This window comes from Platalea leucorodia (genome assembly GCF_965183815.1).
Source record: "Platalea leucorodia genome assembly, chromosome: 10".
NCBI classification, from domain to species: domain Eukaryota; kingdom Metazoa; phylum Chordata; class Aves; order Pelecaniformes; family Threskiornithidae; genus Platalea; species Platalea leucorodia.
Window position 1 is genome coordinate 2,885,692 of NC_138832.1, and position 27,894 is coordinate 2,913,585.

The 27,894-nt window shown below is 38.4% G+C and overlaps 1 protein-coding gene across 1 annotated transcript in view; it reads left to right on the top strand.

The window, feature by feature from the left end:
• Positions 1-7,315: 7,315 nt before the first annotated feature.
• Positions 7,316-27,894, top strand: part of LOC309595686 (connector enhancer of kinase suppressor of ras 2-like) — a gene marked incomplete at its 5' end in the record, with an annotated part of 209,411 nt that continues 188,832 nt past the window's right edge. The window contains one exon of the mRNA XM_082322943.1: positions 7,316-7,379. Within this exon, the coding sequence (XP_082179069.1) occupies positions 7,316-7,379 (64 nt within the window). The remainder of the gene's footprint in view (positions 7,380-27,894) is intronic.

Consider the following 27,894-nt stretch of genomic DNA (forward strand, 5'->3'; position numbering starts at 1 on the left):
CAGTATGGTTTACCTAATGTAGTGAGAAGCAGATGGTTTATTGCTTGTAAGTGGTTATATGATTCTTGCAGAGGAAGTATATTGAACACTTTTTCTGTTTTTATCAAATAAATATTTTCCATTTATTTGCTAGAAGGAGGGGAAGCGCGAATATAAATTATATTGTATACAAATGAATATGGATACATTGACAGGAAATGAAACATCGTAGTAATAAATATCCTAATATTTTGTTTCTTAAAAGAAAAGAAGCTAGAGTTAACAGCCACTCAAATTTTAAAATTCATAAATGCAAAGATTTTAGGGCCAAAAAGAGGAGTTACGCAAATGTAGTCTGATCTACATAATACCTACATAATGCAGGCTATTGATACATGTGTAATAATTTTGCCATCACACTGACAATTTTTGTTAAGCTGGAACATATTTTAGAAAGAGATCATCCAGTTTTGACTTCAGAAATTCTCATGTTGACCCTGTGACTTTTGATACTATAAGCCCTATGTTTTGGAAAACCGAATTAAGAGAGTGAATCTATTCTGAGCATAGAATTGTCTGCCCAATGCAACAGGATCCCCTCTGAAGGTAAAAAAGTTGCATGTGAGCTTCAAAAAGACTTGCTGCAAAATGTTTTCCTCTTTTTCCTTAATTTAGTTACACAGTCCAGTCAATTCTGAATTTAGCAGAACTTTATAGTTATTCCCACAGGAATTCTGTGCAGAAAAATGATAACAAAGAATCTTTCTGCAGTTTTTCCCCATTTACGGAACTGACGATGGCAAACTGAAGAGATAAGTTATGCAGATGAGGCACCTGCATTAACTATCCTTTCTGTTTTCCAGCAGCTCAAAGTTAAGCCTTACCCAAATACTTTTATGCTCCTGAAGTTTCCTCTTCTGCAGGGAGGAAGCTGTGAGTAGTTCTGGTGGCACAAGTCTCTGTACGAAAGCATCCTTTTCCTTGGCAAGGTCTATTTGACAGGCACTTCTTCAAGGTACTTTCTTCTTGTATCTGTGCTTTGAAGATTGTCACAGTGATTCACAGGTTTGAGCGTGCCCTCTCATTTGGAGCTGTTTGGAAGACTGTAAACATGTTGGTGATATTAGTAAGCAGACTAAAAACAGACGAACCTGTTTCCTTTAATATGAAAACATTTCAGTATTCTCTGCTCAGAAAAACATTTGCAGTCCTAGTCAAAGCAACCCTTAGTTTGTCTTCTATGGAAAAAAATTATTTCTGTTGTAACTTCACAATGTCTTCACTGAAGTCAAAGGATTTATATTAGAGAAGGACTATATTCTTTATGTTCATTTTTTAAAATTGTTTTAGATACCTTTGACATTAACACACCTAGGGTACCTTTCAGACTCTGAATATGGCTGCAAAAAGTGATCATTTTTTTCCCAGAGATATGTAATCTAGAGAATCCATCTTATGTAAACCAGTATTGATGTCAAGGAATTGTAACATACCTAACGGGCAATTTCTGAAAAAAACAAAAGATGGTATTATGATAAGAGTGATGGCAAGGTAGGATGAAATTTGCACTGCCTCTGTCCATGCTATACATGTTTTGTGGCTAAATAGAGGGCTCCAATCTCAAGAGATGTCAGAACAGGAGCTTTTGTGACCACTAAAATATACTAAGAAAAAAGCATTGCACAAACCACTCAGCAATGTCAAGACACGTGTTTAGCAAGTGATTATGAAATAATTTCTCTATAATCCTGAAAAACTGCATATTTCTTGCATTTTTTTAGTGTTAGCCCTGATTTCCAAACCATTTGTTAAGGGTGTTTTAATACCAAATTAATGTAAGCTATCATATGTTATCACTAACGCACATTAATAGAACAGTTATATCACCTAATGGAGCATGGAAAGAATAAATTTCTAATGAAGCTCCATGTAAAAACTGGAATATTAATACAATACCTCTGACTGAATAGCAGAGACTGCAGTGGGTTCCTATGGAAAAAAGCACCCAAACTATAAAGTGTTGTACTGATAATATCTGATCTGAATTCTCTCAGTGCCAGAACGCACACAAGGCGCGAACATCGTTCTTCCACTTCGATCGGTTCTCAGCCTGTTCTTAATCCTTTCTGATCGAGTGCTCTGGGTCTTGATGTCTTTCCTCCCGTCTATCAGCTTCCAGGTGTCTTTAACTTTTTTTTTGAAAGTTGATGCTCGTCGTTTCTGCAACTTTTTATTTTTCCCGGGAGGAGGTAGTTGGCCTCCTGCCCAGCCCCCATGACTTGGAGGGCCAGTGGTTTTTCTGTCAGGGTGGCCTTCCCTTAGGCTGCGTTGGTTCGCGGCACCTTCTCCAATTTTACCCGGTGCACCCTCCCGAGAGGGATCCCCTATCCACCACCCAGGGGACGCGCCTTCCAGCCGTGCAGCCCCAGCCGAAGGGTACTGATAATATCGGCGGTGGGAATTAGCTGCTTGCTTCCTATGTTAGCAGGCGGAAATGTCTTGCTTTTGAAGTTCAAAATTTGCAGGAAGTTCGCCTTGCTGAGAGCCAGCGCAGGCGGAGCCCCCCGGGGGTGCCTGCACCCGCCACTGCGGCTTGCCCGGGGCGGAAACCCCGCGGGGCGGCGGGGCGGAGCGGGCGGGGGCGGGCGCGGCGCGGAGGCGCTGCGCCGGCAGGTGGCGCTAAAGAACCTGCAACGGCGGCGGCCGGGCGCGGCGGGAGGGCTGCTGCCCCGCCGGGCCCAGGCGCCTCCCGCCGCCGAGGGGGTCGACATCGGCTCCCGTGGCGTCCCCGGCCTGCTGCAAGCGGAGCAGGACCGGTCCGTCGTGTAGCACCTTCTTGCTGACGCTTGTTGGGGTTTGGGAGCGGTCTTGCCCTTGCCTTACGGCTCGAAGCACAGGAGGCCGCCTCCGGCTCCTCTGAACTTAGGCCAGGACAGCCAAAACTCATCCCTTCAGCTTGTAAACTCAGGGTTAAGGCGAAGGTTTACAATTACATAGGAATGTCTGTTGATCCCTGTCACGAATGCAAGCTGGGGTTTTCGCTCCTCGCGGCACAAGCTTTAGTGCTCTCCTACCAATTCGCCGCTTTTCTTGCCCTCCATCTCTGAAACGCAAGAGCCTCAAGAGTTAAGGTGCAAAGAAGACAGCGCGTGAAAGCAGCGTCAGGTAGAACCCAGTTTAGAACGGAGCTGATCAAAACTAATAATTTAGCTACATTCTGTTTTTTAAAAGTGTTCTTTTCCACAAAAAGCAGCTGTATAATACATGAATGTTACACGATAAAAAATTTTGATGATAACCAAGAGGTCAGCAGTCATTTCCTTAGAGGTTTTGCTTGTATTTCCATTAATAATATAAATTATAGATGTCCTAAGTTATAACGTTACATACCACTTTTCAGGGCATTCATGACTTATTTAATCTGAAACTGCATGTTTATGTTTTCCATAATGGCTATCAAATGCAATGTCAAGATTTTCTTAAACTAACCTGCTTATAAAGGACTTATTTCACAACATACGGGTTGATTCTTTGTCAAAGAATATGAGAATAATTGTTACCAAGAGAAAACTGCAAGAAATATGCGATTGCTGTAAGTGTTACACTAACTGTGTTACCAGGTTTGAGCATGATCATTAATTGGAAAGTTATCACTGGCCATGAAATACACGAGAACATTCCGCTGCCTCCCGCAGTGACCATGCAAATACAGAGAATGATGGTTTAATTAGTAATCCCAGAGATACCAGGCACTGCTCAAAAGCTGAAGAGCTACCAGCATTATTGCTGTGAGGAGGAAGGGACTTGAAACCTTCCAACCGGTCTGTTCAGCCTTGGGCCTCTGCTGTCAAAGCTGATAGTGGTGACTATGGCCTGAATTTACCGGATTATTTTATATGGGCCTTTGACAACAACGCTGCATCATATAGCGAAAGGTCTGTTTCCTTCTCTGTTTTAAATGCCTTACTTTGCTCCAGTGCCTATGCAGACTTCAGTCAGAAAGTATTTCTCATTTACATGACCTAGATAGAATAATAGTGAGAAAGATGTTCCTTGACCTTTTTTTCTGTTGATTTGCTATATTCAGCCTGGAAGAAAAACATAATCATGGGAATGCATTGTTTCCTTTATGGCGGTATTAGGAAGCAACGCAAGGTAGGTTGGGGGATAGATCTAGGCGGAAGCCTTGCAATAAATGGACAGAAAACCACATGGACTAGCTTTAGGGATTACACAGTTTTGCTTGTTTTTTAACAGAGTTATTTTAAACAAGTTCCTTGTTTAGTGACTTTTCAACTTGATTTTAGTACAGTGGCCTGCAGCTGACAATAGCTGTAAGCTAGGTGATTTAACTCCAGCACGGCTGTGTTTAGAACCATGTCGGTAATACGGATGATAGCTCGGTGCAATGGGTGGCTTATTCCATGATTACTCATTTCAGAGTCATTACCTCAGCTGGCATACTGGACAACCTATATTAAAAAGTGCTATGAACTGACTTGAACTGTGGTTACAGAAATAGTCTGAACGAACGCATCTTGACTCCGTTTGGCCTTAGCTATCGCTCAACGGTATCCATTACTGTGGGCAGGCACAGGTGCCTTTTCTGATCTAGACAAGGCTTCCCATGTTTCTGTGATATTTTCGTATGACAGCATACAAGAAATAAATCTTTCTTGAAATAACAAAGCAACAGGCAGAAGAAATACCCAGGTACAGTCTTCCATGGACTGCCACGATGAACATACCCATGAGATAAGTTAAAGGAACATTTGTCTGGGTTTAGAATGATCTGTGACAAACTCTGGCTTTGCGCACCCATCTGTGCAACGCGTAATGAAGCTGAATAAATCGTCTGCTCAAGAAGGAGAGAAACAGCGTTACCATTTTTAACAACTTTAAATATTTCATTCCAAGACGTAGTAGAAGAAGTAGATGGTTGTCCAGAAGGTTGTAGAATCCCAAAATACAAACTGTGACTAGCAATGATAAACACAGGAGATTATTTGATAGTCAAGGTCTTTCAGATAGATAAATTATAGTTACTGCCTGAACTAGTACCATGGTGGTGAATAACAGCATGAATAAATGAAAATGCAAACCATCTTTGTGGTGAGGAGCCTCAGTAACAGGACATGAAAAAGTTTGAAAAAGTTCTCATTCTGAAAATGGAAGTACTGATTCCAGAGTAATAGTTTGGGGCTTCTTTTGTCATCCAAAGACAATTAAAATGAATGGAAGTATGCCCACTGACATAGACAGGCTTTGAATTCAGGCTCTATCCTCTTTCAAAAATAAGTAAAAATATTAAAAAAAAAAGTCTGCCCAGTCAAGCCCGGGTAGGAAATGTGAGACAAAAGGACATTGAGAGAATGTCTGTCAAATTACGGGAATTAGGGAAATAGCCCAAACAATCACGAATGAAGATTATTTCATGTAATTGTGTCCAAATACTAAATTCATACCCAACATTGCTTATCTCAAATTATTCCATGCTTGTATTGAACCGAAAAGAAGTTACGAGAGGTGATCATTTTGTGAAAATAATTTTAAGAAAGCATAGCCTCAAAACAAACAGCTTGTACAGTTTCCAATAGCTAACAGAAATATTTATTCTGAGTATCTCAATTCTAGTCCACTATTGCCTAAAAAGAGAAGTATCGTGTATTTGAAATCTTCGTCATTATGATGTCCATTGTAAACAGCTATTTAGGCAGAACTAAAGCTACTGAAAGTGGTCTCCCAAAACTCATAGAGAAAGCTGACACGCTGTTCAGCTGGAAACAGCCTTCTTGAAGGAGAATTGATGTGAATCCTTTTGTAAAGGAGATCTGTGCTCTGAGCACTCAAAATACATCATAGAATACTAATCACACTACTTCCCAAAGCAAAAGAAAAATAAAAACGGATAGAGTGCATCACTGAACTGAGAATGGTACATCTCTTCAGAGACATTTCAGGGGGGAAATAAAAGGATGCCTGCCTGCATCCTTATCTCTATAGACTTAAAGAAGAACCCTGAAACAGCATAGCATAAATATTCCATTTGTATTTTATGTTCCCCCACATGAGAAAGAAAGGACAGATCTCCGCCTGGGTAGATTAACACAGCTGTAGTGGAGTGAGGGAGACATGGCAGCAATCTCATCTTCTTACCCTAATGTGCTGGTGGAACTCGGAGCAGCGCCAGAAGAAAAGGTACAGATGAAAGATTACTGAAAAGAAAGCTGGAACTGCTTTGTTCTGTCTTTTTTCTGGAATCTGAGTTTCTCCCCCTAAAATAAAACAGTGGGGCTGCATATCTCAGACAATGGATCAAACAGAAAGCACGCACCTCTTCAGCCACGTGATGCAGGACACGTGCCGACTGAGGTGCAAAGAGTCACAAACGGGTCCAAAAAGCGCCGTTCGGCACGTCGCATTAAGATGTTGCACCTTCGTCTTACGGAAGGGGAGCGAACCTCAGTATTAGGAATATTTCAAACATTTCTTTTCTCCCTAACACAAGGGAGAGATTGACTAATGGTCCCAGCGCTTTGAATCAAAATACTTGCTATACTTGTCTATATTGAAGTGCTGTAGTAGTAAAAATTGACTCTTTGATGCTGTCATTCTTTCACTGTAAAATGAAAAGCTCATAGGAGGAAATATATTGGCTCTGCATGTGGCCAGAAAAAAGAGTTTTCTTCCAACAGTTTTTTTCTTGGGTAAGACTTTTATACTGTGTTTGACATTCTGAATTACATGATTATATAGTGTAAGACTCCAGCAACATTTTGTATTGTAAAGATGGAGATGCTCAGCATTTTGCCAGATGCCAAGTGATATTCTGATATTTCTATCTTCTCTTTAAACGGAGTGACAGTCAGCATATTCACAATGAAGCCAAGACAATCTGCTATCAAGTTACAGTAGTGATATTTTCCCTGTTGAAGATCGCAGAGCTTGTTGGAATAAAGCTCCTTAAAACTCAGTGTCTGGAATAGCTCCAGCTCGAATTGCTCTCTCTGTGATATAATTTTATATTTGTGCCAGTCTAATAAGTAGATCACTGGGTAGAGGCTTTTGTAAGTAAGTCTATACGTACTGCACCATTTCCTGGCTCGGTGCTCCAGTGTGTTGCAGGCTGTGTGCAGTGGGGGAGGTGCCAGAGCTGATCAAGCAGTGTAATTTTATACATTACTGAATCAGTGCAGGAGAAACCTGGAGGGACAAAGCATCATCTTCTCTTTGGACTGCACTGTAAAATCCTACAGCTCTCTCAGCCCAGCCATGCTCTGATACATTTTTGCTCTCCTTTTTCTGATTTTGGTGTGAATGATAAAGTGATCTGATGATGGCTCTCGTTATGGAACCTATTAGCAAGTGGACGCCCAAGCAGGTAGTGGATTGGATGAAAGGTAGGATCCTTTATTCCCCTGTATTGTCTGTACTTTGGATCCTTGCAATTTACAGATCTGCTCTTGTATCCTTTGTTTTGGGAAGAGTTTATTCAGTTTTAATAATCCGTATGCTGCTTTGCACAGTAGTTTTTAAAGACACGACTGAGGAGGGAGGCTGTTTAAGCTGTGCAGCATGTTGTTGGAATTTCTGCTGGGAACTGAGCAGGGATCAAATGCATTTGTTGGTAAATGCAGACGTAAAGTGTTTGTGTCTCCTGGCTCCATTATGCATTGCACAGTGTAACGTTATTATGTTTGGTTGCTTTAAATTTGCCCTGATTAGGTCTGTTTTGCTCATATCGGGTGATCTGATGCAGTGGCTGTGCAGCACTTGTGGGTAGTTTAGGGTACCAGAAGGAGCATAAGGTGCCGGTGACTGGACTGAGGAATTCTGCTCCTTTAGTGACATGTCCTGATTCGTTCAGGCTTCCCAGCCGCTCTTGCTCGTGCCGCTGCTGGGTCTGACGCGCCCGCGTCCCCGTCCGTCGCGGGTACCGTGGACAGTGCAGCCCGTGCCGCGCGTGGGGCGCGCGGGGGGGACGCGCAGGGCTGCGCACGGCTTCGCTGGGGAAACTCTTCCCGAGAACTTGACAGGAATGACGATTTCCCTGCACATTCACAGTTTCACAACACAGCCCTAAGCTGTGACATGTTTTGCCTTACAATGCTCGGCTGTGCTGCAAACAGATTGGCTTGGATGGGAGGGTGAAGAACTGTTTGCGATGACAAGTGTTTGAAATTTCTCCAGAGTGGGGAAAAATGTATTTCCACAGAAGGATGCATTAGTGTTGTTATACGTTGCCTCTGATGAGCTGTGTGTCTTAGAGACAAATCATTTCTGCTACAGGGGATCTCCATTACGTAAGGAGAAGAGGTGCAAATTTTGTTTGTACGTTACTCGTGGCAATAATTTCTGTAATGTGATTACTGAACTTATTGGAGGGTTGAATTGGACGCCTGCTATAACATCCTTAAAGCTTGCAAAGTATTATCATTGATAAGGGAATGGCTTCGATTTCATTTTGCTGAGATAACGTCTCCATACTTAACTGAAATTGGGCTGTTTAGGTGCTTATCAGACACATTACAGTTATGAGCAAACTATTCTTTTACAAGCACACAGTATTATGAAGCTAATGGTATCTAAGGGAATGTATGTAGTTTGTTTCTCAGGTGTTTGTGAACTCAGGTTAATTGGGAAGTCTTAAGCAGGTCATTGGGATGGATCCCGAAACCATTAGATATAGGATTGATTCCCATACTCCAGTGTCATTACTTGAAATCAATTCCTAATGTACGTGCAGAGGAGAGTTTTCTGATCCACACCTTTATTTTCAGTACGTAAAAGATTTTAAAAGTGGGCAGATCGTCATGCTATTTTAACTCATTACTTGAATTATAATGTAAATTAAATGTCAAAGTGTGTATAATACTTGTTGCTAAATTTAAAAATCCTTCCTGCTACTTTTTTCTTCTGTTTGATGTAAACTAATTACATCTTGGGTAACATTAATCCGTAACGTGTGTAGTGCATACCATGGGAAGCAAGAAGGTCATCCAAACAAAACGTTTTTAAATGTATGGAGTTGCCCGACAGTTAAATTTCTATGCAAAGACTGCAGACTGCATCCGTGGGGACGTCTGGAGTAGGCAGTATTGTCAGTTGTGTGCCTCTGGGCTTAAGCATAACTAGGTACAACGCAGTGAACATTGAAGTAGTCACAAGACAGGTATTTTCCTTGGTAACACGAGTGCTACAGATCCACAAACAGTAAAGTTGCACATTTGTCCATTTTTGCCATGCTAATATCACAAGCCCCTTTTTATCCCAGTGTTTGCCTTTATAAATGCATACTTCAATTGTAGCCGAAGAAAAGACCTAACACACACAAATGGAAGCATACCAGAATTAGTTTAAAACTACTTGTAAATCCCTTACTTTACAAAAATTGCCCAATTGTGGCCACTGTTTGCCTGTAATTTACATACATTCTGCACGTCAGCTCCATTAGCTATAGCCATTCTGCTAAACAGCTGTTTATGCGTTAGAGAGGTTGAAGGTCTGCACGGGTAGTAATAGTCAAGTGATAAGGTAGCTTTTATGTATGTCTTCTATACTGAAAGGTGCACTTTGACAGCATTAAAAGATACAGGAAAGGCATTTTAGAAAAGTTACCACGCTATGAATGTGGAATATTACCTTTGCTATAGAAAGCAACATGTTAATAAACAATGTAACAAATGTTGCAAGTGTAATATACCTTTTTTTGGCTTAAAAATACGTAGTCAATTAGCTTTATTTGTAAAGGTTGTAAATTAGAACATATTTCATAGGGAAATGATAGTAATATGTCTTTTAACTTGAATTTATCATCATTATTTAAGGTAGCGTAACTTTCTTTTAAAAACTGTACATGTTTTGAAATTAGCTAGCAGTAGCAGCGACATCAAATAATTGAAGAGGAGATGGAAGAAAGCCACAAAAATAATGTTAATAGTTTGAGACCTGGCTACCCAGACTGCGTCCTGCTTGCAGTGTGCTGTTATCAGAAGCAGCTGTAGCCTGAGCCCCAACCAAGAGGAGACATCCTTCTGTGCTTTTCCTTAAGGAAATGCTACTTGCCAAAAAAGTAAAAATTGGTAGGCTTTAAGGAACATTATTATGACAAGTTGGCATCTTGTATTTATCCACAGTTCCTTTCTCGGGAACGCATTCAACTGGAATTCAACATGGGAACTGCATCTGATAGTGTGGACAACCTGAAAAGCCCATGCAAGTCTTTAGAAATTGATTCTTGAGGCTTATAGAGGTTCTAGAAGTTAAGGCTCCAGATACCTTTGTGTTAAAGAAATCATCTTTATACAAAAATATTTTGTAAAGTTTAGCAAATGCACAGCAGAAGGCACTGTGGTTAAAAAGAAAGTTTTCAAAGGAGCAGAAAACATTAATTGTGAAGGTATTTTTAACAACAGTTTTCAGTCACTATTCCTTTTTTTTCCAAATTTTCCAAAATTTCAGATTTCTCTAGATGGTTTTCACTTCAGAAAACAAGCAAGTATTTCTCCTGCTATTTACCCATTTCTTAGATAACTTAAATGTTTTCCTGGGGATATGTACTATGGACCCAAAAGGTACTTTAAGAGAAAGAACTTTGCCTTGCTCAAATTCCATTGTGGCGCTGTTGGAAAGCAATTATTACCCATAAAGCTTGCAAGTCCATTAAGAATCAGAGTAGTTTTCAAACTTGGTCAGTTTTTCCTTTGATTAGTTTTAACATACTAACATGAGTAAATGACAAACTGCACTTCAATATTTACATCTTTAATGCTTCTGCCTGGAGACTTTGAATGCTTTTTGGCCCTGCACTTACTGTGAAACTTGCTGACCCTTTGCAGTTGCAAACACATCGTCAGAGCGAGCACTCCGAAACCAAAGGCCATCTGCTTTAATACCTATGCAGGCCCTATGGAAGGTAATCCTGTACAGAATTTGGGGGTTTCGGGGGGCAGAGGGGAGGTATGATGTCTTACTCCTGACTCTTATTTGCACTTAGAATTAATATAAGCATGATAGTTTGTGTTTTCACTGTAAGTAGAATCTAAAAGGTATTCTTTGTACTTTTACAAATAACAGCATTGAAGATTTTGTGCTTCCTAAGTGAAGCAGTTTACAAGTAGGTCATTTAAAATGTGAACTCATTCACAGTGAAGTGACACCTCTGTCCAAATAAATACTAACTTTTCAAAACAAGCCAATGAAATGAAATGAAATACAATGCAATGAAATACAGCTGTGACTTTCAGAGAATGGAATGTTATTAAGCAGCTGAAAATTAAAATAGGAAGCCAGTTATTTCTTAAGTACCTGTAAGTAATAACTCCACATGGAGTCAGTTATTCAAAGTCTTGGGGACTGACAGTAAGGTTTGCCTGCCAAAACAGCCTGCAGTGGTGGTTTCTCTCATAATGAATGCTCAGCTTCAGATACTCATTTCACAACTGCAACCCATTTTTTCCCCTTTAAATCTAGAATTTCTCCACTCTCAACAGGAGATGCAGACATGAAAAAATAAAAATTAATTCAGTTGGTAAACTGATTAACTGTGCTGCACTGATCCTGTGCAGAATAATTATATGTTTAGCTGAAGGGTTTTCCTTAGCATGTAATTCCCTGATTTCAAGCTGGCTCATAAAAGAGAAAGGAAGGGAGGGAGGGGAGAGCTGAGAGCAGGGAAGCTGATGACGTGAGTGGACTTGTTAGCATTCATATCACGCAGGGCTCCGGCAAACCCCTTCTCAGTCTTCTTTTGCTTTTCATTAGATCACTACCTGGTCTGTAGCAATATGTCATAACCAGGGAGTCTCCTCTATTTGCAGAATGTAATATATAAAATCTTAGGAGCGTACTGGAGACACAGCTAAATATTATGATCGACTGCAAAAGCAGCCTTATAGGTACTGAGCTGGAGGATACTTAGCTTTCTCGATCCCCTTTCATGACCTTAGAATCCCATAACGCAAGAACTTGACTTCACAAGATACAGTTTGGAACTTGAGTAGATAACCCAGGTCATATCTTATTTAGAAAAATGTTGGGTTTATAACATCTTTTCAGTTCTTTCTGAAGACAAATAGGTTTGGAAGAGAATGGAGATCCACAGAGATGCCCTCAGAATTAACGCTGAATTTTCAAGCAGTTCTAAAGTAAAGGTTTCATCATTTTCCTTCTACTCACCAATTTCGAAACTGAAACAAACAATTTACTGTTGTGGCTCCCCGTTGGATTGCTGTGTTCCACTAGTACCGCGTTTCCAGTTGTCACTAGGAAGTCGCTGAATCAGAATTGTCTGCAATTCCTCTCTGATTCCTCGTACAAGTTTCAGACTGTAACACTTTTCAGTAATACATTTTGGCAACAACTACCCTGTTGAATGTTGTAAACTAATTGCTTTAAAAGGGCCAGAAGAGCACACCTCAAAGTTGACTGCTTTGCAATGTGAGTGGTTAAGATCAGATTTCAAGAAGCGGGTTCCTAGTATTAGGTACAGTTAAGCACTGCATAAGCTGTCTGGGCAGGTTTGGCCGTTTCCTTTGTAGGAGGTTTTGGACACACCTAAGAGGAGCTCAGACAAACGTCCCTCTGGAACGGTTCATGCACCCAGCCTGTCCACAGCAGGATGGCCTAATGTCTTCTCAAGGCTTCTGCCCATTCAGACAAGATCTTGTGATGGTTTCTTGCATATGTGTGACTCTCATCTTTGAAACACGTGAAACGGTCCCAAAGAGATTATAGCTCTAGCTTCTTTCTGGATATTTCATGGTTTATATTTTCCAGAATGCCCGTGTGAGAAGGCTATCCTAGCTGCAGACATAGGCAGACACCTGGGATGAATCAGAGTTTCAGGTATTTGGAGAACTAATGTCAATGGGAAGACTGGATTAGGGGGGCGACTACAACTTGGGTAGGAGAGAATATGAAAAAATCATACACAAACTGTAATCCAAAAATTCAGGATCTCAGCTCACTGTCTCTCGAAAGGGAAGTCTAGCACAGGTGAGTTGCTCTCTCATTATGAGTAAATATGATATGAGGATACATTGGATTTTTCTTTATTCTCTTTCCTTTAATTTTCTACTTTCTCTTTAATTTTTTAATTTATCTTCCATTGTCGTGATTTTCTTTAAACACCTTTTACTTCTCATTTTCTTCTAAAATATTTGCACATCACTAAGAACTAGTATTTATAAAATTACTGGCCAGAAGACCTGGCAAGCATGTCATGTTTTTTTTTATCACCTATGGTACACAGGGAAAATTAAAGCAGATGCAGTCAATACTGACTATAAATTGTAAGTAATACAGGTATATGTATAATGTTTAGACATAGCAGGAAAAATATTTAACTCTAGTGAAAGCCTAGCAAAACCAAGTCAGAGATAAAGTATTCCAGATCCAATCAGTACTCTGTTCCAAATGTCTAAAGTTCAAAAATCTTAATGCTGTATTTTATAAGAAGCTAACAGTGTAGCCTCCTGAGAGCAGAAGACATGGTATTCATCAGAATTTCAGCATCGGAAGCAAATATATACCCATTCCACTTCTGCTAACACTTTACAAGATCCCCATTCCTTTCAGCTAAGAGGTTAAGATACACAGAGCTCAGAAGACTGGCAGGATAACTAAGACCCAGTACCCTCAAGGCTTTAACTATCATCACTTTTAATTCAACCTGTGCACCACTGGCAGCCTGGACAGACAACAAAACATTTTGCTGAGACCATTACTCCATTTTCTGCCCTCCCAGTAATGACACAGCCATATTTAGTGTCATGGCAAGCTGACCTACAACCTGAGCAGAGTATTGTACAAAGGCCTCCATATATCAAGCCTAGCTGTAATATTCCATGGAAATTGTTTGGCCAAGGTATTTCTGCATCCCTATCACCTTTTTGAAGACCAATTAAAACCAGGTCTATATATCTCCCAAGAACTGACTGGATTAGCACTATCTCCATAAAAGATTTCAGCAACATTTAGCAATTTAATGGTCTATATTCATTATCTGGAGATTTAGGGATATGTTCTAAAATGTCCCTATCTATAACACAGATACATTCAGACCTTTTAAATAAATGTAATTCTGCTTGCAGAGAAAAGTCTGAGCTGAATGAATGCCTCTCAAGTCACATTTATCAAGCGTTAACTAATCTTCCAGGTCATTACGTAAAGAAATCTATTTTATTGTCTTGAACCTTAATATAAGCAGCCAGACACAACTGTCATGCGTTGCTGTATCTTGTAACCTTACCATATGTTCTTAAGACACGTGACGCAAAATCCCAGACTTTCTTCAAATTCTGACCACTACAGCCGGAAGACGGTGGCAATGCAAATTCAGTAGAGTTCAGCCTTCTCCAGACCTCCATTCTTTCACACTGTATTATATTAAGAAGCAAAATTCAGAATAAATTGGATCCTATGGGTGACACTTTCAGATCACGTTAAGTGAGTCACTGTATGTCAAGAAACTGCAAAGATACTGGGTCCTGCTGAGCAATAATATACTTGCATGGTTTCTTCCCAGACATAATCCTGACAACACTTTCTTGCCCTCCTAATTCCTGATTCTAAATTTTTCCTTGCTTTGGCAGGAAGGACACCAACACATGTACCATCACATTGAGAACTCTGTGTGTAACACCTCAGAGTTACTTTTATGAATTTATAAAATACATGTTTCTTAGAAAAATAGCAGAACATCTCTGTGTTACAGTATTTCTGGCTAAGTTGGAAAGCAGTTTTAGAAACATTACACTTTTTGCAAAAAAATATATTATGAGTAGGATTTTAGCGTATGCCAGCAAAACACTGTCTAGATGGTGGAGTGTCAGGCAAAGATCTGTTCCAGTTCCTACATCTCGAAACCAGCGGGAAGGCAGTTGCATGCTTTCTGGGTCTGTCTTCAAGGCAGTCTCCTAAATGTACACTATGGGTCAGATGGACGCTTCATGTCCTTGAGTAAAATAATATTCCTACCAAATGAAATTTCCATACATCTCTTTCTGACAGGTTTAATGTCTTGCATTTCTATTTGTAATGAAGGAAAAAATGCATGAGGCACAATAAATATTACAACGCTTGCATATGCCAGGAAAGTAAAAAGTATGTTACAGTTTGTCCTGAGGTGTTTTGCAAAATTGTTTTAACACCTACAAAGGTTTAAAAGCTAAAAAGGAAAGAACTTATCCTTTTAATGCCATTCTTTCTGAGAACAGCTCTCCTGCCATGCTGACAGACATGGAGGTTGCAGTTGAGATTAGTGACACTGTTGATATTAAATGAAGTATTGTACCTAGTGAACTACAGTAGTATAGAAGAGTATAGAATAGTATAGAATATTGCTGAGCAATAATATACATTCATCCTCTCCCCCAGAATAATTTTGCAGATATCTTCTAAATGCTATTTTTGTAGTTCAGGTTTTTTACTAAACACACAACTTTCCCCCCTTCCCTGATGCCTTTACAGTGATGACAGATGAGTGGGAAAGATGGAGCTTAGTGCGTTATCATTATAGGATTCAGAAGGAGAAAAAAATTGTAAGGTTGTATTTGTGAAGATCTCTAGTGATGAATCAAAATGAAATTATTTCTGATTAACTAATACTCAAACGGCTCCTAACAAGGATCCTTGTTGACCTTCTATAGCAATGCACTCAGAAGAATTCAAGGCCAATGCAATGTTTGGTTTTTCCTACTCAAATTCTCCATCAACTGTTTTCCAGTAAAAATGAATTATAAAAAGTCTGTGATGCATTTTAGTTATAACGTGGGTGATGTGTTTAAAATAAAAATGTAACAGACAATAATTTTACAAAATACATTCAGCTTTATTCCCTGCAAACGTGCCCACCTTTTTCATTCTAAACATCATACAAAGCCTAGAAAAATTCTATAGATTTCAGGAGCTCTTAATGCAGAAATTATAACTGTACTGAAACTACTACAACTATAGAAAGGATTAATTTGACACATCTGCTTTTCAGTTTACATGGAAAACTACCTCTGTTTGAGTTAAGACAGACAGTACTGTCATCAGCCTGACAACCCAGACATAGCAATTATCACTTCAATGAAGAGCATGTTACAGCTCTCTCTCTTTATCAGCTTCCCCTGTTCTCTTTTCATCTCTTTCCTCTTGTTTATTCATATTATTCTCTAGCGGTGTGTTTCTGGCCTTCTTCATAATCAGATGGAGAGTAAGCGTCAGATTGCGAAGCAATTCATTCATTTAACATTAAAAAATTCTAGCTCTGGCCTTGTAGATCTCAGAGAGTGGAGGGTTGCAGCGATTTGGAAGTGAACTGCCTCCAAAATTCAGGAGAAGGCAATGAAGGGAGAGCAATGGGAGAGTATTTTTACTTTTTCAAAACTTCATTTTCAAAATAACAAAGACGTGTCCATACTAAGCGTTAGCAGGTAACAGGAACGAAGTGACAATATCAGCAAGCTTTGATCTCAAGCTTGGCAAACCGAGGGTGCTGCTGTATGTTGCAAATGTGTGCAATCCCATCAAAGTATTCTTTTATAAAGAAAGGATTACCATTTTGACAGCCTCAGATTAATTAGAGCAAGTTGAAAACCACCTGCTTAGAGAGCCCTAGCACAACTTCTGGTAGCTTTAAGGTGCAGTTGGAAGAGGGCATATATTGCTTCATTGATTATACATTAAAATCGCCTGTGAATATCAAGGATGCTTCTAACTTCTCTGTCACACTATGAAATGTTGCTTCCCTGGAAGACATGGGGAGGTAGCTCAACAATGGTATCTATTTAGGAAATTCTCTGCAGTGGATAGGAACATATCTTAGACAAGATAGGAATGTGCTGCAGTGGGCACATTCCTAAAACCAGGAAAGACATATGTAGGCATCTGTTATTGATCACTCAGTACGAACAAGGAGCTAATAATGAAAATGTCCTAAATTACAGAACACTAAGGAGAGATTTTAATTGCCCATTGTCAAGAGATTTTAATTGGTCATTGCCAAGTCACACTGGGAAATTTCCTTAATTATACAGAAAACAACCTTATGGTTTACAGAGGAAAAAGACATTCAAAGCAGAGAAAAAAACCGCTTTGAACCTTGCATTTGAATCATATAGTTGGAGGGAACAGGTAGAGTAATGTAAGAGGAGTTCAGAACTAATAGAGAAGTTTAGAATATTCACTACTTCAATGTACTATAAATAAAAATGGATCCACTTAGTGCAGCAGCTCGGAGATGCTGTATTTCCAGAAATAAATTTTGGAGAATGAAAAGAACTAGAGAATGATCCATCAAAAATACAACAAATAATGAATCTAAATAATAAAACAGAGAAATTATAACCATAAGTAGAGAGACAGGAAATGTTCACATAGGAAATAAAAAGGCAGATAAAGGGTAAGTTAAAATAATTCTGATTTTCTTAGGAAAATGGAGGAAAACACTTCTCAAGACTTCAAAAGTGGACTTAAAAACACTAGGAAATGTGCTAAGGAAACAGTCACGCACTGAAAGAAAGATACACTGGGGCATCTTATTAGCTTTCTTGTTTCTCTGATAATTCTCAGAACAAATTATCAATAGCTTTTGCGTTAGCAGCAGCAATCGTTATTTGCATATCAGCAGTGAGGAAATACTTTAACTAGGAACCAAATTGCTCAAAAGATCATTCAATGACAGTGTTTTAATTCAATCTCTGAATCATTCCGAAAGCCATCAATATTACTTAGAATGTGAAAAAAAGCTTTCCTATCTCTTATTTATTGTGGGTTGCTCTTTGCGTGTTCTCTCTGCTGTTAAGTTTCATAAATTTTATGTATGTAAAGGTACTTCTGTAGTTATTCATTAATAAGGCCTCCTTTATGAGGTCCTCTAGTGTCAAAATAGCGTGTTTTATTCTTAAAATATTTTGTATATTTCCATTTTCTTTTATGAACCACTTTTGCAATAAAAGGATGTTGATATATGAGGAACCCTGGCATTTGGAATTAATTAATTCCACATAACCCTTGGCATTTTTTCAAAGGCATTGGTTTTCTAAGGTATTAAAGTATCTTATGAATGTCTTCGATAGGTTTCCAGCTTCCATGTCATATGTCCAGGCAGAAATTCCATGTGAACCAAAGCTGTCTGGTTCTTCTGTGTAATGTCAGACTGGCCTGCTGATTGCCGGGCATACAAAATTATTCACCCCAGTGCCTTTTTTTTTTTCTTTCTTTTGCCATCTAATTTCATATTTGATTTGAATTGCTGGAATTCTCATAAAATGTATTCTTTCAAATCTCATTAATATCCTATCTTTTGAGGGGAAATGATAGACTATTTCAGTTTTTGCTTGCAAACTGGTGAGCTGTCACATAAAAGGACAATGTCACCAGCAAAATGAAACCTTATAGAATACTGTTAAGCCATGTTAATGCCTGGAACAGTCTGTATTTGTTCTCATAAAGAAGCACACAACAATGGTGAAAGTGCAGAAGCAAATGAATTGCATCTATGGTTTACCATAGATAACCATAACTAGTAGGCATTCATGCAAGCTTGCGTTAACATTATCTATGCAAGCCACACCTTGCTACTGCCCTCATGCTGTTAAGAAAATTTCATTAAGATGAATAAGAGAAGGTGATAATTATATACAAAATTCATAAATTCCATAAAATACTAACATAATTATTATAATTTTGTAGCAGTTCAAGATATACCTGAATGAATTACGGTGTGTCTATTAGACCATCACCAATTCTTATGGAGCCAATGACTTTCTACTCCACAGCTACCATCCCCAAAACATGATAATGAAGCTCCATGACTAAGCATTCCCTAAATGATAACAGAATTTGCATTTTTTGGTTTTGGTGCAGAGAAAGAACCCAGATTTCTCACAAAAAAAAAAAGAACCATTTAGTGGATATGTTAGAATATTGGCCAACTTCTTATTCTGAAAAAGTACATTTTGAAACAGGAATTGTGATTCTTTGGAGAGTTAAAAATAAACCAGGTTTCTAAATTACATCCAAGAAGTACAGAGGAGTTTGAAGGTAAGCTTATTTCATGTTATTTCAGTCTGAAGGTCATCTTACCACTTTCTGTAGTCAAGATTATTCAGTAAACTTGATTTATATGTCTAGATGACCAATTGTGCTCTGAGATAAATTCACGTGATGCTGCAGAGTTATTGGAAATTGTGTATTTGAAGAAAGCATGTGGTCTTCCCTTGAGGTCCATCCCACAATCTCTTTATCTGTAATAATCTTAGGAAAGGGGCATTGTCTGAGATTTTTACTGAAAAATTAGAAATTCAGTAGTATTTATAGACTATGGATAGACCATCATCCGTGTTGCTTTCAATCCAAATGACTGTCAATACCACTTGTACAGTAAACCAGAACAAGAAGAGCATGTTTTGTTATTAGTTTTTCTGCAATAGATATCCTAAAGCTAACTGAAGTTGAGCTCGTATTAGTGAATCTTGCATACAGGTAAACAAGTCAGTCTAGTAAATGAGACACAACTATGTGAAAATAAATCCATTATTACAGGGTAGCATTCTTTATACAGAAGTTCCAGTATATCTTGCAGACTGGCTGTTCTGGGTAAGTTAATAAAACTGATCAAGCAGTATAATTAGGAAATATTCTCGAAGGACACTTTAGATCACAGTACAGTCATGCACTGGTATATTCTAATTTTTTGATTTAAAATTTATAGTGATCTACCAAGAGTTCTCTTGACAGAACCAACTAACAGCTAGCAAAGAAGCAACATTTGTTAAAGCCATGCTTATTTCCAATGCTCATTATCTTCCATTTTGCCTCTGTGCAATTTCTGTTTACAGCTCCTGTGTTTTAACTCATTGGTGTGACTCTAAAAATCAATAAATGCTTACAGACAAGGAGAACGGTAACAGGAGTTGAAAAAACCCTACCTAGAAATCCATTGAAAGAAGACATGGTAATCTAGTGCAGTTATGGGCAAATATAAGTATGTCTTCTGATAAAAAATACATAAGCAATTACACAACTGCAGTTGTAAATGGAAGTGGAAAGTACTGCTTATATACAGATGCACTGGCACTGGTTTGCAGATCCATCAGAGCGGAAATGCATATGCTAATATAAGGGTAAACATGATGTTTATGATTGAAAAAATGATCATTTTTCTGAATCTGTATTGAACTAAGTCATCATGGTAGCATTTCTATTTTTACACTGATGAAAGTACACGCTAACGTGATCTAAACTGAGTTTCCAACAGACTGAGGTGATAGAAAGCAGTGAAAATGCTTTGAAACTGTTAAAACTTGTACCCTCATCCACTGCTATTGAAAGCTAGAAGGTAGATTGCACTGTCTCTTCTCACCCTTTGGATTGCGTGGTTCACTTCTGTTTTAAACAACAATCACATTTCAGTCCACAGCTGGCATTTCAGTTAAGGATAACATTGTCCTTGTGCAGCTTTTACAACAGAGTTTAAAACTTTGGAGATGAGAGGCACTATGTAAAGGCAGGATCATTATTAGCATCCTGCTGCTCGTTAGGTTCTTGTCTTTTTCAGGTCAAGCAACCTGGAACAAAGCCGTATTTACTATCAAAGAGTAATGGCAGCCTTATATACATTATGGACTATTAACTTTTTTTAGGCTCTGGTGCCTCCCGTATAGCAGTATTTCAACATAAAGCTCTGCTGTTGCATGGTTCAGGGCATTTTTGGATTGCTAAAGAGAATGCCCAGAGTGACAGGCAGAGTTGGTAGGGACTGAAAGAGATATGAGAAGTTCAAACCAAGTATGATGCAGATAAAGGTTCTGAGCTTTGCAGGTAATAAGTATTTCAAGAGCAACAACTCTTAAAAGTGACAGGGAGACACGGTGAAATGCAGAGAAATGGCAGTTATTACCCTTAGCATCTGTAGCACATGAAAGTTATAACCTTTCCTTTTGGGTGCTTGCACTTTGGAATCATGGTCATTGTTCCACAGTGCAGGGAAACGGCTTTAGGAAAGAAGATCTGGCTAGCAATGGCTTCACTGGGGAAATCGCATCTTCAAGACGGAAACATTTTTCTGCACACATATAGCCCATTAATCAAGGGAAAAATTTGAAGCATACTATTCATCATATTTTCTGTGTTTGGATTTGAAGCGATGAGAATTAAAATAATGATCTTGACTAGTATTAAGTAATATGAAATGGTTTGTCTGAGGGAATAAATACAATTGGGCCTGTGAAGGTTCAGACATCTGGTACAAGCATATGGGTTGGGAATCATTAGCTAATTGTTACAAAAATACAACAAAAATGTCTTTTTAATGATAGAATCGAGGCCTTCAGGAGGACTGCTCCATGTGCTTCCCTCTTGAATGAAAGCTCCTCAGTGTCCCTGTTATGCCTCGCAGCTCTCCAAAAGCATAAGCAACGCTTGTCAAGTTACTGAGTTTACTTATTTTGAAACATGTTCAAAGTAAAAAATAACTTACACATCTATTGTCAAAACTAATTTTCAGAAAAAGTTTTATGTTGTATTGATTTTTGTGTGGTAAATTGTCTTCTCTTCTAAATGTGTGTATCTGTGGATTCACATTGTGCTGCAATGTCAAGACTTGGTATGAATTTAGTTGGTACGAATGTACTGATAGAAGCCTTGGTACAAACGCTCAGGTGTATGCTTAGAAGGCGTAAGTGGGTATGCGACATGATGTACAGCCACTGTATTTTGTGTGGTCCAGCAAGAAGTCTAGTCAACAGGGGAAAAGACAAACGAGGTGATAATTCTGGCATGGCCCCGAGTCTTCCCTGCTAACTTGAGTCTCTCCTGCAGCCGCGCTTTCCACTCTTTGTGCATTTAGAGAGCAACCTGTTTTGCTGAAGGGACTACCTCTTATTACGAGTACGTGCAGCATGAACATAACGAATCTTGATTCAGTAATACGTATATCTGATGATTCTTCACCTGATGATACTGTGTTGAGTTATCCCCAAGCCATGAGAGAGAACCTTTTTCTTGTCTAAGGCCAAACAACCCTTACAGATATCTTTGATAGGTCACATATTAATTCATGCCCAAGTATTAACCAGAAATCATATATGGAAACAAAATCATATAGTCCGGTCATCATAAGCCAAGTACTTTGTGAACCAGAGCCTATGGGAAAATATAATATTAATTCTCTGTCCTTTTTTTGTGTATTTTGATTTCATCTTTGATTCTGTTAAGCTAAAACATCTTCACAATATATTCAACAAATATGACTTGCTGCAATCTTCTTTATGCTAGTAATTTAAGAAAAAAAGCCTTGGGCTGCATAGGATTATTAACATTGAGAATGCCTGCTGTTTCTCAGGTAGTTGTCAGTTCAGCATAAGGAAAAAGCTAATTATTTTAAGCAAGTCAGTCAGGAAGAAATCTGAAATTCTACACAGCAGTTAGAAATCAGTGTCCATTGACTTTAGCTGAAATTTGCCACTGCAGAAATGTGTGGCTGGAATAGAATCTATTGGTAAAAATACATACTGCCAGGATTTAACAATGTAATCTTATCAGGCTTGAAATTAAAGTAATGCATGCAAATTAGCTCCTTGATTTGCATTAGGATGAGGCTGAGAAGGATGGTGAGGAGAACAAGACAATGTGAATAAGAGAAAATAAATCAAAAGTATGTGGGTAGATATCCTCTTTCTTGATATAACAAAGTTTTTCTACAAGAAAAGTGGGTAAGAATTATAGAAAACTTCTCAGACATGGGGCAAGAAATCTTAAGTAATTATACTATGATATATTTTGTATTTTTATAAAATATTTATTAATTTTAAAAGGCTTAAATTACATTTGGGGGTGTCAAATCCCTTGGAATTCAAAGGCATTTAAATACTACAGTCTATTTACTTATGTTAAAGAAACACTGCTAGATTAAAACCTCAGAAAATTCTATAAAAACATTAATTTCCTGTATTGTGTGGTGCCAAAACAAATTTTAATAAAGTGAAATATTTTACTATCCAGTCTACTTTTTCCAGTGTTAAATGCTTAGCTTTGATATTTCATTTATTTTGAAGGATACAACAGGTTAGACGATTTTACTTTGCAGCAGTTACAATGGACTTTTTAGTAATGACAGTATATACTTCGGAAAAAACCACTTACAGAGATATGATGCCTCATCCTCCTGTCACTCCTACCAATGTAAATCACTGGTCCATTTTCACTACGAATCACTGCATCCAGCTCTTAATGGATATATGCTGCATTGCTTACAAAACCAATCTGGTTTAGAAACAAAAGGAATTCTTCCTTATTAAATGTAAAGGAAAGGCCACTTTAATTTTTCATATCAGATAATAAAAACTATTCACCTGCAAGTGACATCAACAGCACGTGCACTGAACAGTCCACTTAATGGGACTACCTCTAGAATAAGGTGCTATTTAGTATATTATTGTGTCTGTGAACAAACTCAACAAATCAATAGTGTTTGGTGGAACTGAAGGGCCCCAGTGGCAAAGGCACTTTTTTATCTTTTTGAAAAATAATTAAGGTAAAATTTGTAAACTTGCTGAGCCAAAAACCATGTTGGCTCTGTGAACCTAAAAAGCTCTTGTGGTGATCATTTGTCTGTTCTTGTGTACCTGCAGACACCTATAGGCTTAGCTTGGCTGTAATCCCATAACTGATTTGAGCAGAAATTCCTTGACTCCAGTAAACTCTCATTTAATAGGGGCTTTACAGTTTTAGTAAATTTTTTTTCAGCTGTATTAGTTCACATTTTCACTGCTTCAAGAGAAGAGTCAGGTCCTCAGAGCTAAACTTGCATGCTAAACTATGCATTTGACATATGCTTTTGTTATTTGAATATATACTACCTGAACATTCCTCTTAGAAAGAATAACCTTGTTTTTTCTTTTCAGTGTATAAATGGAGTTTTCCAAAAGTAACTACATTCTAAATATGTTTTACATGCTCCAGTCTCAAAAGAGATGCAGATACAGCAAAAAAAGAAAAGCTAATTCAGTTAATAAAAATGATTAACTGCTGCATTGATTGTGGCTAGACTGATTACACATTTAGTTTAAGGTTTTCCTTAGCACGCAGTTCCCCGTATTCAAGTTGGCTTGAAAAAGGAGGGAGAATAGAAAGTACAGCAGGGAAGCTGATGACGTGAATGGGCTCCTTAACATTCACATCACACAGGGCTCCGGCAAACCCCTTTCAATCGTCGTGCTTTTCATTAAATCACTACCTGCTTTGTAGCAGCTTTTCTCAAACAGCGATTCTCTTACATTTACATAACATAAACGCTAGCAATGTGCTAAGTATCACTGTGGGATTGACATGCACACAGGCTGCTTTGATGTTATCCTGAAAAAAAATTTTACATCAGCATGAAATTCAGAAAGGAGGAGGAGCAGGCTGAGGAAGACATCAAATAAGACAGACGGACAATTCTGGAACATTGTGTTTGAACGGCCAACTCTTTTGGAAAGATATAGCTGGGTCTTTGCAATATACTTGGCTACCCTGTAGAAAGCATGGGCCTAGAATGTTGATCGTTTTCAAAAACAGAAGATGCAAAGATCAAGCAAACATTAAAACAAAAATTCTTTCCTCAACCAGCATGAACACTAAGTCGATAAATGTAGGCACCACTAAGAACTAGAGAAGAATGAAAAATCGTCTGCTGTAGAACTCCCTGGACCATACAGAAGCTCTAACTGTCATCATTGTCAAAACTCTTTCGTCTTCCTTTTTAATATTCCTTTTTTGCAAGGAAATACTGAATTTTTAGGAAGAAAATTATTCTAAGAGGACGGCACATCTCCGCAGCCAAACTTCCAGTATTCCTTTCTACATTGAGAATCTAACACTTTATCACAAATTCCAACCTTGAATTCTGAAACCTAAACAGGTATTTAATTACAGACTTCCATACGTTTTGCCTGGGGTGCCACCCTTGAGATCACAGCAGTAGCTGAAGCCCCCGGGCCACGTGGACACGGGAGAGGAGGCACATGCGAGATCCGCATGCCTTTTCTGAAGTGACATAGTTAGGCTGGTGGTAAAACAGAGCCAGGAAACTTCGTTCTCAGGGCAAGGATATCAGGTTATTTCTGTATTTCCAGTGAACGATATTTTTTATCACCACTGAGAAGGTAAAAATAATGGTTTCTTTATGCATTAATTATAGGTGTGGAACTTCCAGAACTAAAGCCATGGGTAATGCCCAAAACCATAATGATTTCAGGAGTACGTTGCTTAATATTGCTAAGAAACTTGCTACTTTTCTCATTCTCTTATTTCCCATCTTAAAACATGGAAGTGGAGAACTGCCTCTTCATAACCAGTCCTACACTAAAAAATATTTGTTTTAGCAATTTAATAGAGTAAAAATCCTATGCTTAATTTCTTTTCAGTTCTGCACTGCACAGACCTTTAAGACAAAAAAAAATACACTCAGTGTTAAGCATTAACTGAATATGTAAAATTTGCTCATATCTCTCTTGGTACTCTCTGCATTATAGATTTTAATTAGTTTACGAATCTAGAAAAGGCACTTTTTTTGTGTTTCAGTTCAAAACAGGCTACCCAGCCTATCTCTTTTTTAATTGAAGAAGTGCATATAATATTTTTTTCCCTTTTGGTGTAATAAATATATTGGAAAAGATTGCCATTTCAGAAAGACTACAGCTGTCTGCCCTACCATGTGATGATGCCTCTGAGTCATAAGAAAACTCCAGGCAATCCCCCGTGTTTCTTCATACGCTTTACGATACCTCTAATCACAGAATAGATTTTATAGGAATTTCCATCACATCTCTCCCTGTTGATTCTATTTTTTCCTGGCTGATGCAATCACATATACTTGCTTTGCTCTTTGTAGGTAACAAGGGAAAAGAAAAAGAAGAGCGAGAAATTATTCTGTCACTTTTTTTCAGGTTTCTACCATTTGTCAGCCCTTCCACTAATGGTTGTTACAAAATTAAAAGGCATGGTTAAAATGTGGAACACTAACACGTTACATCTGAGTTACACAATTTTCACTTCAGTTTTGAATTTCTAACCAACCGCTCTATTTTAAGTAAGTGTTTCATCAGGAGAAAATGAAAGTGAGCACTTAAGGGGGAAAAAAGGGAATAAAATTATAACAAATTTGATTCCATAAGACATTATTTTTGTTTCTTTTACACAGATAGAGTTGCAAGGGCTCGTTTCTCAGTACATTTTGTCTCAGAAGACTGGGTGCTTCCAACACAGGAAACAGCTTCCCAGAATACTGCCTAAATGCGGACTGATGTTTATGTTCTCTTCCTAAAACGTCTGATCTTGCTCATCCTGTATTCAGTAGCTGAATTCAGTCTCCTAAGGAGTTCAGCCGAAGCTGAATCAACTCTTGTAATCACCAGTTCATAAAGGTCTTCAGAAATGCACAAAAGTCCAGTCAGAGTCACACAATATTTCCATTTTCTTGGACCAAGGCAAGAATGTCACCAAAGGCAAAGTTTGCATGAGAGCAGAACCTAATAAAAACATGTGGTTGCTCTGATAGGTAAATACATAAATTATAAATGGGATTTCCACTTTGCAAAAGAGGATTGCTATTATAAGCGTCATAAAAGTGATACCACAAAGCTCTAGGGAGCAACTACAGCAGAAATCAATACATGCAGCAAGTGGGCTTTTATGAGCGAAGCTGCTAAAAGAAATGACAGAAGGATCACGAGGGGAGGCACAGTTAAACAACCGCTGTACAAAATAACTTATCTGTACTAAGAATCAGAAAAAAAGTGGATTTCAAATATCAGAGAACAACACTTCTCAGAAATAGTACGGTATCTGGCATATCGGAGTTGGACTTCTCTGGAGGTTCTTTCAGACACTTGTGGTTGTCCCTTCTGATAGATGATAACTACGTGGAAGGTCAGCTCAGAAAAAATGGTAGAATGTACTTTTCTGTACAGCTTTTACAGATATGTCTTTTCCTAAATCTTAAAGGCTCCCAATTGACCATATCATTTATCAATTCCAGAAGAAAAACAACAGATTTAAAGGTAACCTTCAGTACAATTATAATCCAGTTGTATGCTTTTCTGTGAAACACTGGCAGGTAAAACAGTATTGTTTACTTCAGATACATCTGGTGCACTGTTGTGGTCAGTAGCTCTTACTGTGTATCTACATCATCTTCACTGTAGTGTTAAGTCTTGAATTAATTGGGCTCAATTAGGAACATTTACAATTCAAAAAAGTACTCAAGTGACACAGAGGAACTGCGTTACCAGAGCCCAGTAGCTCTGGCACTTACCGCACCGCATCAATAGCATGAATGTCAGCAACATTCGAGTGTCAGACCTACACAGACTCGCCTGCTACCTTGAGTTTGGAGCATCTACTTGTCACAGTATTTTCAGCAATTGTGGAATGAGCGTGGTTATTATTTAGTAATACATTTACTGCAAAATATGAGTGGTCAGATGCTCAAAAGAAGTTAGGACCATCTAAAAGAAATATGTTCCAGAAGCTTTTATGACTGTCTTAATGTAAACTGGATCTTTAATTGCCTCAGGTTTTGATACAGTCAATGTTATGTAATGTATGTGGTCAAGAATGATATCAGAATTTGTATAAGTATCTCTATCAAATCATCCCATAGCTAACAATAATCACCAAAACTTTTTCTCCCTAACAGGTAAGCATTTTACAGCTTCCCAATATTTCTTGTTCACATTTACTTTCACAAGTATGATTTGGCCATTTTCAGAATATAGACTATATCTTTTTGCATCAGAAATTACCTTTCTCACCAACAGAACTTCATTCCAAAGAAATAGCTGTGATTTAATACTCTCTTGTGGCATTTGGCTCATCTGCCTGGAAAATTAAGATGGGTTTTGCTTACAACTTACATTCCCAGTAATCACGTTACCAGTTTGG